This window comes from Eretmochelys imbricata, chromosome 2 (assembly GCF_965152235.1).
Source record: "Eretmochelys imbricata isolate rEreImb1 chromosome 2, rEreImb1.hap1, whole genome shotgun sequence".
NCBI lineage: Eukaryota > Metazoa > Chordata > Testudines > Cheloniidae > Eretmochelys > Eretmochelys imbricata.
In genome coordinates this window covers 235,030,426-235,044,977 of record NC_135573.1, presented here as the reverse complement: position 1 = coordinate 235,044,977, position 14,552 = coordinate 235,030,426, and the positions used below count along the sequence as shown (strand labels likewise).

General features: G+C 40.8%; 1 protein-coding gene across 1 annotated transcript in view; it reads right to left on the bottom strand.

Moving 5' to 3' along the window:
* Positions 1–14,552, bottom strand: part of GPR158 (G protein-coupled receptor 158) — a 306,727-nt gene that overhangs the window by 112,870 nt on the left and 179,305 nt on the right. The window contains exon 5 of the mRNA XM_077809468.1: positions 356–424. Coding sequence (XP_077665594.1) covers positions 356–424 — 69 coding nt within the window. The remainder of the gene's footprint in view (positions 1–355; positions 425–14,552) is intronic.

Genomic DNA, 14,552 nt, shown 5'->3' with positions numbered 1-14,552 from the left:
TCATTTTTAAGTACAGTAGAGGACCTAGTTTCCAGCTTTTGATATTCTGTTCAACTGGGAACATACAATAGGCAACCTCAGAAAGTTTCCATTATCCCCTTTCCCCCCACCCCGCCATTTTTTTAAAAATATCACTATTTAGTGTATTTGCAATATTCTCTCTATAGTACTCCCTGCGCTTGGAATTATTACAAATACCAAAAAGTTAAGAGAACTTACTGAACACAGTACATTAAAATAATTGTATTAACTTACCTAGTATGTACATAGTTTTGATATCTGTATTTATCACCAAATTGCTTGTGTTTTAAAACTTTGGCAATAAAATCAGTTTAAAAATAACAACATAACTCACCGGGAAGTACAGGAGGAGTGATCCAAAAAGGATGGTTTCCAAAAGAACCAGGCCTGAAGCCCTGATGCTCTAGAAAACAGAAAAGGATGCATGACATTAGAAAATATTAATCATTTTCTCTTTAGGTTCTGAGCTATTTAGGAAAGAAACCTTCATACTTGTCTGCACAGGGCCTGGCACAATAATTACCTATAAATATTATTAATCCTGATACAGTAGTTAAATTTTAATTGATTTCAACCATAAAATATCATTCCCTCTTCAGTTTTGAATGTTGTTTAACACAAAACTGTTTAGATAGCATTTACTAATGCCCAGTTTTACCTTTAAACGTACATGCATTGATTCAGATCATGGGAGTTGCAATGATGAATTTAAGGGCAGAATTTGGTCTGTTCTGTTTGGATTTCAAATAGTCCTTCAAACCTTTTCACATGCATATTTAATACCAATAACCCGGCTTCTGTAATATGTATGAATATTCTAAAATTTTATTATATACCAAAAGTGGCTTTTTAGAATGAAGGAATATAACTTTATTTCCCCCAACTTTTGTATGAGAATGCTGATTCAGTCATTCACTTTTAAGGAATCTATATCTAGCCAAGTACTGTACCCCTTAATCCTATCTATGGCACTTTGAGGCCTAATCATTATGTTCCCATTATCATTTGCTTATTGTTGTAAGTAAAAAAAATAAAAATTGATCAATCTTCTCCTCCCACTATAAATCTTGTTCCAATAAGTTAAATGATTTATATACAGTAATCTACAGCTTATATAATAGGATAAAATGTAGACACTGCATTTCCCATTTCCTTAACTACCTACTTCATCCAACATTTTGTCATAAATCACTCTGTAAAACCCATTGTTTTTCTTTCAAACAAGGCAATTTTATGGTAGGCTGTCTCTCCGCGGAGAGGCAGGATGGCAGAAGGGCCCTTTGAAAAATCCCCTTGCTTCCTATTAAGAAAATTCTTTTATAGCCTGGAATCAACCTGCCATGCAAATCTCTCCTGTGGCTTTGGTTGGGTACCACCATATCCATTGTAAATAAGACAGTAATTTTTAAAGACTTTTTGAAAATGTTTTACAGAAGAACTGGGGCCAAGGGATCCTTTTTTTCCCTTGGCCAAAGACTCTGCAAGGAACTCTCCAGATGCCCTCATTCAGGGAGTTCACAATATGACTGTGACGGGACATACCAACTCCCCAAGGGTTAAGGAATTGCTCTGGGCACAGAAAGACACACCCCCTCACCCACTGCTGAGCATGCTCCCAGTGCAGGGAGAGCTCAAAAGGAAGCAGCTCAGCTCAGTCTGCATTGTCTGAGCAGGAGAGCAGTTGGGTGCTACAACCTCCTGGAGAGAAGCCACTGGGGCTCACAGTCAAGCTGCTGCAGACCTTTCAACCATGGAGGCCAAGGACAACCAGTCACTACAGAGAGGGGAAGATGCTCCAGGGAGTGACCCAAGAGGAGTCCCAGGGGGATCCCAAGACAGACCCGTGGTGCAGATGAAGGAACAGAAGTAGGAGTAGGCAGTGATCGAAGGAACAGGCGTAAGGGCACCTGTCCCTAGGCCATGTATCTGGACCATTATTTTGAACAGCCCTGGGTTGGAACCCAGTGGAGCAGGGAAGATTTGGAGTTCCCTACCCCCAGCCACTGACTCTCGTTACTGGGCGACACAGTCATTGAATACAGCTGCTGAACCCTGCCACTAGACAAGGCGGCCTCTGACTCTCACCATCCAGAGTACTGTCACTAGGCAAAACTGCCAGCCTTGGACTCAAAAACCCCCTTGACGCTGACTAACTGAGATTCCCTTCTATCAATAATAGTTACATCAGCTGATCACTGTGACAAGTGTCTGATGTACTTCATGGGATAGATTGAAAGACTGGGCAGTTCTTACTATGCCTTTGTATTATGAAACCCAATGGCTCCTAACTCAGTTGGAGCTGAGTTTAACATCATTTCCGACAAAAATTGTTTTTTGCAGCTATGGCTGCTCAAAGCCAGTGGCTGTCCCATGGCGCCATTATTGACAGGCACTAGCAATGCCTAATTTAGCATCTGTAAGAATATGGAGGTCCACTTCAAGAATGCTTCTCTGGCTGCTGCAGTGTTTTCCAACTATTACCCATGTCAAACCTCCTGTTTTTAAGAAAGATAACCAAGAATATAATAGTACTGCAGCTCTGGGTGCCTCTCCATACCAATGACACATGAGGTAAGTCAAGATTAAGGCCTTTTTTGAAGGTTGAGACTGCATTAGTTAGGGGTTATGAATGATCTCTTACTGGCTTTCAGCTGAAGTCAGGGAGCCATTCGGTCATGCAAGACTTCAGCAGCTTTTAATATGAATGAGCACAGCTGATGCTTCAGCCACATAAGTTATGCCTACACAGCCTGCGAAGCAAACCTCCCACCCCAGGTCAACAGACTTGGGTTAGAGGGGCTAGCACTAGCATGATAATAGCTGTGCAGACAGCGATTTGAATTTGTGGCTCAGGCTGGAACTTGGGCTTTGAAGCCCAGGATGGGGGTAGGCTTCAGAGCCCAAGCTCCAGCCCAAGCTTCAACTTCAAAATGCTGCCTACACAGTTTTTGTTAGAGCTCTAGGGAGAGCCCAACTAACCCAACTCAAGTTCCCTTCCAGCCCTACGTTTCTGTGATTCTATACCTATAATATTGAAAAGAAAACAGTCTGTAGTTATCTTGTATTTGTATTTCACCACCAAGCAACTGAAGTGCCATGTGTCTAAAGGATCTAAGATATCTACAGTGTTGTTCAATGTATATATATTATGGGCAAGATTTTTACCCACAAAGGAAAGAATTTTCATTTACTGCAGAGGAATGTTCAGAAATAGTAAAGTTAAGAACCTTGGCATTATTTTCAGCAACATCTTTTCCCTGGAAAGCTACATGTTGGATATAGTACAAAAGTGTTTTCATTCAACTGTGCAGTCTGTGCAGACTGCACCCTTATTTCTCCTGTGGTGAACTTGCAGACACAATACATAATCTTCTGACCATGAACCATGACTACTGTAATTGCCTCTTGGATCTTGTTTACACTAATATTTTAAAACATGTTTGAACAAGTTAAGTAATACCATTGGAAATCCTAGTGCAGGCAGGATACAAATGTTCATTCCTAGTTGTGTTTAACCCTTTTGGAACACATTTTCGTCTGGCCTGTACTATAAATTTCAATGATGTTAGCCAACTAAAGTTACAACATGATTAAAAATGGCAGTGTAGGTGGGATCTCAGTAGGGCTTCTAGCAATGTTTCACCAACCATTTGCATCCAGTGTAGAGGTGTAAAAGGACATTTGTGCACTAAATGGTCACCTGTGGTCATATTCCAGCAGCCCTATGATTTTCTACACAAGCTGCCTATAAAATGGTATATTCTGAGATGAATCTGCTGAATTTTAGAGAACTCACTAGGGAGGGACTGAATAAAACTGAAATCTCTTAACAGATTTCGGTGCTCTGATATTTCATGCCTTTTAGGGGTTCACGTTTGTGCCTCTAATCAGAAGGTGATGAATCCTTTATATGGTGCTCCCTAAGGCATGGATATTGATAACCATGGACTTCTGCATCCATCTGTCTCCTCCCCATTTACATGTCCAAAAGCACTCTCTTTTTGGAAGTACTTTTAATATAATCACTTTCCTGTGTGCTAGGATATTTTAATTCATATTTTATGTATTTATCATTTTAGCTGCTTTTGCATATAGCATCAGGGAACATGCATTAATACCTATTGAAATTTTAATTTCCATGTAATCCAGTCTGAAGATTTTAGGTTTCCCCAGTGCACTCCCTTAATATAAGATAAATCCACACAGTATTTCAATAGTATGTAAGGGGCAAGGGGAAAAAAAGAACATGGAGACTTTTGCATCCCGAGTGAATAAAACAGTCTTGTTCTATCTCCCTGATTTCTGGAGGGAATACTTTATGCCTTCCTGTGTTAGGAAGAAATCTGTATTTCTTCCACTCTCGGGAATCATTAAATATCTATATTGAAATAATGCAGCTTCTTTGGACACTGTTGCTTTCCCACAGGCTGACAAGCCAAGCAACTTCTTTGATTAAGGAGTTTTATACTAAATGTTCAAATACTTCTATATTTTCCTCTGGAATGACTGTCACAGCATGACCCTCCATACTTTATACAGAGTTATAAAGCATTTAAATGGATGCGACAAACAAATTTAGCCCAACTTTTGTGCCTCTCTGACAACAGAATTATTTGAAAAAGTTTTAATGAACAGTAGATAATAAACAATTGGTTCATTTTACTTACTTGGACTTTCAAAAGTCTTTGGACTTTGGGGTGAATGAACCAGGAATTAAAATTGCAAAGCTTGTTAGCAAAGCAAAGTTATTTAGGTTAATCAAAACTAGTGAGGGTTGTGAATTCCATAAGGATCATACAACATTAGGTTCTTATCCTGTAAAGACATACACAGATGTTTAATTTTATACTTGTGGATAGCCCTCTGAGAATGTGAACTCCTTAATTCCAACTGGCAAGAGGGTTATAGAATATCCTGATTGTGGTATGTACATTCTGGCTCAAAGAATGTCATGTGAGGCCTTACATAAAAACCTGGGTCACACTGGTCATTGCTACCATTGTGAAATGTATGTACACATACTACATAAGGAGTTATGTCTATGTACTGAAATTATATTCTTAAATTCTATATCACAGGAGAAGTGAAGAAACAGGTTTTCTGTCAAACAAAAGATGGTTTATTCACCAGTCTCTCAGTTGAGATGTTAATTGGGCATTGTAAGCTAACAAAATGGATGTCTATTAACATACAAAGTTATCAAAAAGAGATGTGAAGTCAACAGGGAAGAGCACACAGGAAAAACAAACCATGGAGGGGAGATATCCTGTCTCTGAAGACAGACAATGAACTTTGGGGATATAAAAAGAAGGCAAAGACAACACCACCTTATCCTGCACCTAGGAAGTAAATGGGCAGTGCGTTTACATGAAAACTGGACCTCAACCAATCTTGGTGAAACACTGTAGAAAAGACTTTGGGTGAGATAAACTTCTTTAGATAATAGAAAAGGAGTACTCGTGGCACCTTAGAGACTAACAAATTTATTTGAGCATAAGCTTTCGTGAGCTACATGAAAGCTTATGCTCAAATAAATTTGTTAGTCTCTAAGGTGCCACAAGTACTCCTTTTCTTTTTGCGAATACAGACTAACACGGCTGTTACTCTGAAACCTGTCATTAGATAATAGAGTAACCAGTTAAGTTTAGTCTCTAGAAAGCATGTTATGATTTTATTTTATATATAACCTTCTGTTTCCAGTGTCCTTACTCACTATTTCTTGACTGTTGAATCTGTGGTAATAAATTTATCTGTGTTTTCACATATGAATATATGTAAGTGTGGTCTGAAATTCAGTGTTGATAAGTGCAAAGTAATGCACACTAGAAAAACTAATCCCAACGATACATACAAATGATGGAGTCTAAATTAACTGCTAGCACTCTGAAAATATCTGCTCAGTATGCAGTGGCAGTCAAAAAAGCTAACAGAATGTTAGGAACCATTAGAAAAGGGATAGATAATAAGACAGAAAATATGATAATACCATTATATAAATTCATGGTTCACCCACACCTTGAATACTGCATGCAGTTCTGGTTGTCCCATCTCAAAAAAGATACATTAGAATTGGAAAAGGTACAGAGAAGGGAAACAAAAATGATGAGGGGTATGGAACAGCTTCCATATGAAGAGAGATTAAAAAGACTGGGACTGTTCATCTTAGAAAAGAAACAAATAAGGGGGGGGATAAGATAGAGGTCTATAAAATCATGACTGGTGAGGAGAAAGTGAATAAGGAAGTGTTCTTTATCCTTTTACATAACACAAGAACCAGGGTCACCCAATTAAATTAATAAGCAGCAAGTTTAAAACAAATAGAAGGAAATATGTCTTCACACAACACCTGTGGAACACGCTGCCAAGGGATGTTGTGAAGGCCAAAATCAAAAGTGGGTTAAAAAAAGAATTAGATAATTTCATTGAGGATAAGTTAATCAGTGACTATTAGCCAAGATGATCAGGGCACAACCCTGTGCTCTGGGTGTCCCTAATCCTCTTGACTGTCAGAAGCTGGGACTGGATGACAGGGAATGGATCATTCAATAATTGCCCTGTTCTGTTCATTTCCTCTGAAGCATCAGGCACTAGCCACTATCAGAAACAGAATACTGGACTACATGGATCATTGGTCTGACCTAGTATGGCCATTTTTATGTTCTTATGATATTAAACAAGGTGCTGATCCTGAACTGAATCATACAAGCTGGTGTGTACATTGTTTTCTTGGGGGCAGCAGCCCTGATATTTCCGTGAGTGTTCAGTGGATATGGGACTGAACACTACAAGAGAATGCTTTGAAGGGGCTCCAGGACTGTAGTGCACCTATTGTCAACCGACAAAGCAAAAAAAGGGCTGGCATAGCCCAGAGGAGAGCGCTTGGGTGCGTAACAGGGTGATGGTGGCCGGGAGCTGACAGTAAGTTAAGCACAAGAGAGTCTCCCTCATGCTGGAGGCAGGGGGCAACAAGATGACTTAGAGTTCCTGGGTACCCCGAGAACCATCATAGCAGAGTTAGGGCTTTAGGTTACTGGATAGTAGGACAGTAGATGAACTTCAGTGTGGACAATTGCACAGTAATGCACATTAGAAAGAATTACTTAAGTTACTCACACAAACTGGGTTCAGGGATAACTGAGAAAAGATCTATACATTGCGCCAGACCCTCATATTAACATGAATGGAACCACAGTGATTTATGCACATTGAGGATTTGGCCCATCACTGTGAATTGCTCGAGATAGTCCAATATTTTATTCGCTTTTTAAAATCATTATTGCACGTTCAGCTGATGCCTCCATTAAGATGGAACCAGAGCAGCTGAGATGGAGGTGGGGCAATTACACAAGATCTTCTTTTTTTCTTTTTAGCCCTTCTGGTGCTAAAGAAAGCCCTTTGAATGTGAGAAATTGGACTAATTAGCTATATTGACTATATAGGATCTAGGAACATGCAACTCATTATGTTTTTGATAAAATACACTAAATCTAAATGCTTTTTTTGGCCAGGTACGACACAAACAAATTTTTAAAAATAACAAATGATTACGCATTACAGCATTTTGAGTTGTGAGAGTAGGTGCATAGGCCCAGGCCTCTGTGAACCAGGAAGCAGTTAAGCACCTTCAGTGGGCAGAGAAGGGGCAAAGCAGAAGTTCCACCATGAAGGGTATAAGAATTTACATAGAATTCAATACACCCCTCAGCACGTGCTGATGACAATATACCCACCCACAACTAGAGCTTAAATTTACACCAATACCACTGGATTCCAACATATGAGGGCTTTATTTCAGTTAACTAAGTAATAATCTCTCTCTCACTAAATATATAATGTTTGATAAAGCCATAAATACAATCCTGAATGCAAATATTTAAACCACCAATTGCTAAGATGCTAGTGGCATTCTCTTTAGATATAAATGACCCGCATTCAATGACTTGCCAAATTCAATCACTGTAGGAGTGAGTGTTTTATCTAATTTATTTCTGTCCTTTTGGCTGGATTTGGATCATCATCCATTGTGCTGTCCTCTAAGTGTTTCCCCCTACTGCACTGCATTCCCTAAAGTAATGGCTGTTGCTGACTTTATCTAGCAGAGTACTCCATACAGAGACACACAGAAAAACATGTATATCCAAATACAATTAACAACGTTGATTCTAAATTTGCAAGTCATTCATCCTGTTTAACTGTCCTTAAAAGGCCTAAAAGGGCTGGCAGTGTCTTTTATGGCTGCAGAACTAAAATTATACGTGTACTCTGATTTCTGTGAATTCAAATTACACTATAAAATCAATACATAAAGCCAACTTCTACAAGATTGCTTTCCACAGACACACTTCTACCATAATCTAAAGAGCAAATAAGCAGGAACTAGACTCGAACAGGCCAATTACGAAGTCATTACATGGAATGTTTCCATTTTATTTTAATTAAAATTACTGTAATCACAGATCTGGTAATTTAAAAGGTTTGACGTGAACTGATCACATACATCAAAGTTTTGGTAAGTTTTTATAAAATATAAACAACTTTTACAAGTTGGTTCATGTTTCTAGAAAGTCTCAGTAAAGGAAACATACGCTGGGTTTGATTAAGACATATGCTCTTTGTCAGTACAGCAGACAAAGGAAAGTCAGACTTTCCCCATTAAGTAGAGCAATGCAGTCTTACAACACAAAGTAAATGGACACTGAGTGGCTTGTACAATAGAACTGACTACCTCACATACCATTAGGTGTGAGTTAATACGCTAGGTGCCTGGATCTAAGGCAATATATACCAATAAAATGTATCAGCCATCTACCTAAGGTATTCATACCATCCCCCTTACTGTAGTGTCTGAGCACTTCACAATCTTTAATGTATTTATTGTCACAACACCCCTGTGAGGTAGGGCAGTGCTATTATCCCTTTTTACAGATGGGGACCTGAGGCACAGTGAGGCTAAGTGACTTTCCCAAGATCACATTGAAGGTCTGTGGTAGAGGAGGGATTCATAGATTCTAAGGCCAGAAGAGACCACTGTGATCAGCTAGTCTGACCTCCTGAATAACACAGGTCATAGAACTCCCGCAGAATAATTCCTAGAGCAGATCTTTTAGAAAAACATCCAATCCTGATTTAAAAAGTGTCAGTGATGATGAATCCACCACGAGCATTGATAAATTGCTCCAGTGGTTAATTACTCTCACTGTTAAAAATGTATGCCTTATTTCCAGTCTGAATTTGTTTAGCTTTAATTTCCAGCCATTGGATCTTGTTATATCTGTCTCTGTTAGACTGATAAGCCCATTATTAAATATTTGTTCTCCACGTAAGCACTTACAGACTGTAATCAAGTCACCACCTTCTCTTTGTTATCTAAATAGAGTAAGCTGTTTGAGTCTAAAAGGCATGTTTTCTCATTCTTTAATCATCCTCGTAGCTCTTCTCTGAGCCCCCTCTAATACATCAATATCCTTCTTGAATTGTGCGCACCAGAACTGGAATACAGTATTTCAGCAGCAGCCACACCAATACAGAGGTAAAATAATCTTTCTGTTCCTACTAGAGATTCCTGTTTACGCATGCCCGGATTGTGTTAGTTCTTTTGGGTACAGCATTTGAACCCAGGTCCCACACAGCACAGGAAAGCACTCTAAGCACTGAACCATCCTTCCACTTATGCAATACATTAGTGTATGACAAGGTAGCTGAGCAACACTCTGAGATGGGCATCACTTAGAGCAGCACTATGAGATGATAAAGGGACTCAAAGTCCTATCTTGTGAGGCCTCCAGCTATAGAAGAGCTCACACAACCAATCCTCTAACAGCGTCCCTGTGAACAACTCTTCTGTGAAGAACTTTTCAGTCTTTCCCCTCATTATCTCAAAAACTACTTCTCTTTCTCTGGATGGCACCCTCTTTAGTTGAGCCAGTGTGAACACTATTAATGGGGCTGTACCACGCTATCAATATTTGGTGTATCCAATAAAGACAGGAGAGTTATCTACACACTGGCCACAACTTGCAAGGAGTGTTACCAGCGTGCCATGGGTAGATTTACACTGCAGCTGGAAGATGTAATTTCCAGCAAAAGTAGATATATCTCTGGTAACCCTAACAGCATCCCAATGCAAATGGGCACAGGGCTCACTGGTATCTAGTAGTGAGTTTCAGCTAGCCTGAAAAGCTCCAGCGTACCCCAGCTCACTATTGTCATAACCTGTATCTAAAAGGTGTCATGTCAGATATCAGTAGAAAGCTAACAACACACTGATCATTAATGTTGTGTGGTGTATGTATGGAGGACAAATGCAAAATTACAAACTTATTGGAAATTATGTTCTTAACGTGTGTCTGACAGACAGAGCTGAAGTTACCCCACCCTAGACAAAGGAATGTGGTTCTGCCACCTTGAAGGTGCTTTCAAGATACGCTCCCATTGTCCCTTAATGTATTTACATAAAAGGTAAACAGGGCCGTCAAGCCAACAAGAGGAGGAAACAACCACTCAGCATAGCATCATGGCAGGGGTAGAAGATGCAGGAACAGATCAATGTGCATTTTAGCAAAAACCAGCATGGGAAGAAACCAGCAGGGAACTTCCTTCACCCAGAGACCCCATGTCACCTTCCTCATAGCTTGAATTTACTTTGGGGGTGGTGGGAGGAACCTTCTGAAGAATGCATTTCAAAGTTTTACTGGGCTATTAAAGAGAGGGGCAAAGAACTCCAAGCTATCTTTCACCAAAGAAAACAAAGGAGCTGAGAATTTTGTTAGAGATCCTGACCCAGGGAGTAGTGAGCCATCTTGCTAGAACAAGGTTGGGCAAACTACAGCCCGGGGGCCGGATCCGGCCCGCCAGCCTTTTTAATCCGGCCCTTGAGCTCCCGCTGGGGATCGGGATCTGGGGCTTGCCCCGCTCCAATCTGAGAGCAGGGTCGGGGGCTGCTCCACGTGGCTCCTGGAAGCTGCAGCATGGCCCCGCTCCGGCTCCTACACACAGAGGCAGCCAGGGCACTGCACTCTGCACACTGACCCCTCCTCAAGCGCCGCCCCTGTAGCTCCCATTGGCTGGGAAGGGGGCAGCATGTAGAGCGGAACCCCCTGGCTACCCCTATGCATAGGATCTGGAGCAGTGCCATGCTGCTGCTTCCAGGAGCCGCTTGAGGTAAATGCTGCCCACAGCCTGCATCCCTGAGCTTCTCCCCATGCCCTAACCCCGTGCCCCAGCCCTGATCCCCTTCCCGCCCTCTGAACCCCTCAATCCCAGTTTGCAGCATCCTCCTGCACCCCAAACCCCTCATCCTCAGCCCCACCCCAGAGCCTGCACCCCTTCCCACACCCCAACTCCAATGTTGTGAGCATTCATGGCCCGCTATACAATTTCCATTCCCAGATGTGGCCCTCGGGCCAAAAAGTTTGCCCACTCCTGTGCTAGAAGGAAGTGTGGTAAGAATCTTACCTTGAACCAACACTATAGTTTTGTTAAGTCTTAGTCTCTAGAAATTGTTTTTCACTTTTATTTGCTTGTAGACATTTCTAACTCCATCCTTTATGCCTGAACTCAAAATCCTATCTCCATTTGTTACTAAACTCATTTTACTTTAAATTTAAACCAACCCTGTGCTGTGTTTGAATTGAATTGAGTGTTATCTCCAGTTAAAATAAGAAGCTGTTCATTTTGTCTTTTTAGAGGCATAACAAACTAACCTTATCATTCCTCTGAATGGTCCAGGAAAGGGTAGGACATTGAAGAGCGCATGGTTTGGGGAAAATTTGGGACTGGAGACTGATGGGGTCATCTTCCCAGATGTAACCGAGGTTGGTGGATACCAGACTGTGGCTGGGGTGTAACAAGCAGGCTGCTGGAATCAGAGCTGCTGAATCAGAGCTGCTTAGCACACAGACACTCAGTGCGTGCTTGTTTGCTGGCTGCCAATGTCCAGGCTGTGAGCCACATCCGAGCATTTAAGGCACTTGGGGTTACAGGGCAAGTGGTGATGTAACCCCTTACCAGTCTGGTAATGTAACCCCAGAACGTGATACTCACCCTAGCTTCAATCGAGCTAGCATACTAAAAACAGAAGTACAGCTGCAGCAGCACAAACAGCGAGACAGGGTAACCACCCTGAGTACAATCATGCTTGTCTGGTCTCACCTTTTAAAAGAAAAAAAATCCAAACCCCACCAGAAACAATCCCTGACAGCTCCATTGCTTGTAAAATTAATCAAGTCATCTCTAACTAGCACAGTAATCAGGTGTTTTAGGATAAAGCCCAGTGGAATTTTCTTCCACTTGCATGCAATGTTAGTTGAGCTCCCCCCACCCTCCCCGATCAGCTGATTGTTTTGTTACATCTGCTTTTGCTGTTAGCATTTGTTTAGACTTTTGCTTATTTATTTCTCCAGTGAGATACTGTTGGTCTTGTGTACTGTTTGTTCATTTGCTGCTTTGTCTGTGTGCTCACTTGCTTTCAGAGTTTTATTTCTCTGTTCCCTTGTTTGTGCCAGTGAAAGTGTCCTGTCTTGTTTTCTTTTTCTCCCTCCCCAGTTATATGCTGCTGCCACCACAACAGATTTGACATCTGGTTAACATTTACATTTTCCCCTCTCTCATTAGGGTTTTTTTGGATTGTTTGAAATGAATTTACTTCTTGTTTAAAACGTAATAATTCTGAGTAAAATGTTCACTAAGATGAAGAGTGAATGGGAGTGACCAGAGGACTCCTGGTTTACAGCTTCAATCCAGCAATACTGGGCTCAATCCAGGAGTAACTGGATTAAATTCTATGGCCTGTGTTACACAGGAGGTCAGTCTAGATGACCTAATGGTCCCTTATGGTCTTAAGCGATATGAACCTCTGAATGCCCCTCCTACACTCTGCCCTGGAAGATGTTTGAGAAGGGACTGCCACCTCAGTCAAACTACGTAGTGTGGAACATTGTTCACTTGGGAGAATTCCATCAAAGCCATTGCCACTTGTCAACCAAGAGAGTAAATGCAATCTAATTACAGGTTTCAGAGTAACAGCCGTGTTAGTCTGTATTCGCAAAAAGAAAAGGAGTACTTGTGGCACCTTAGAGACTAACCAATTTATTTGAGCATGAGCTTTCGTGAGCTACATCATCCGATGAAGTGAGCTGTTGGTTAGTCTCTAAGGTGCCACAAGTACTCCTTTTCTTTTTGCGAATACAGACTAACACGGCTGTTACTCTGAAACCTCCTGACTAGGGTATTTTCAGGCTGCTCAGTTCCTTGACTACATTGTGAATTCTCTGTTTAACCAGGCCTGCTTTGCCTTCTCCTCTGAGGCTAGGAACTAGTATAATTGCCCGTTATGTTACCACACAGCTCTTTCTAAGTAAGCACATTTATTCTTCAGGTGAAAGCATTACCAAAAAAACCATTAAAAGCAAGAAAATAACCTATACGCATGCTAATAAGCTTACCAGAGATCACCCCAACTCCAACAAAGGGTCCGATAAATGACTAGTCCTTCAAACCCCACAGGGGATTTTCTGTGGTTACAAGTTCATAGCATCTCTTTGCTCAGAACAAGCACACCCATGAATAGGTCAAATTCTCCCAACCCTTCCCATGAAGGATTGGGGCTTTCCTTAGACAGAAGATCCTGTCTCTTTGCTGGATCAGAAAGAAGATACTGAGTTAGTTTAAGCTTCAGGGTATTTATCCACAAGTCCTTTCTTTGTCTGCTGGTTTCTAGAGAAGCTAGTTTGAACTAGTATATGGAAATATGTCTAGGCAGTAGTACCTCTTGGAAGGTGTTACAACCTAAGTGAATTTGCCTAATCACCCCTGATTGTTCTTAGTGGGCTGTGGTCCTGCTCTCCTATGGAATTACTTGCAATCCCTGGCCCACAGTGATACATAAACTTAATATGGTATGATTCCCACAAAGATATTGCAGCAAATTGCTATATCTGTCACAAGTTCCCTTTAAAGTATATATGTAGATAAACTGAGATGTCACGTGCCTATCACCACCTTGATCACTTTACCACCTTTCCCCTCTGATTGCTGAGATCTACTTTTACCAATCTATAAATGTGTGTACCCTAGTGGAAGTTACAGCAGACTCTATTAGAATCTCTCCTCTTCTGTTTGTTTCTACTCAAGAATGAATAGTCCCCAAAATCAGTACACAAATAGACCCGTCGCTCTATTCTCAAACCTAGCTGCAAACTGAAACCAGTTGAAAAGTAAACTGTGATTTCCATGAGCACGTTCTTTTAAATTATTTTATTAAAGATATTTTAAAATACTGACATATTACATTAATGACTACATTAATATGCAGAGAAACAACACAAACTAGTAAGAAAATGCATAATAAATCCAGTTCATTACTTCACCCCTCCTATGAAGCAATTTCAGGTGTCTCCATGTACAAATTCTTTAGAACAGGGGTACAACCATTTTCTCACCTCCTCACAATTAGCCTTTTGTCACAAAATACCACCCAACCCCAGAAAACCATTTATCAAATGTTTGTTGTTGTCCCATCGAGTAACTTGGTC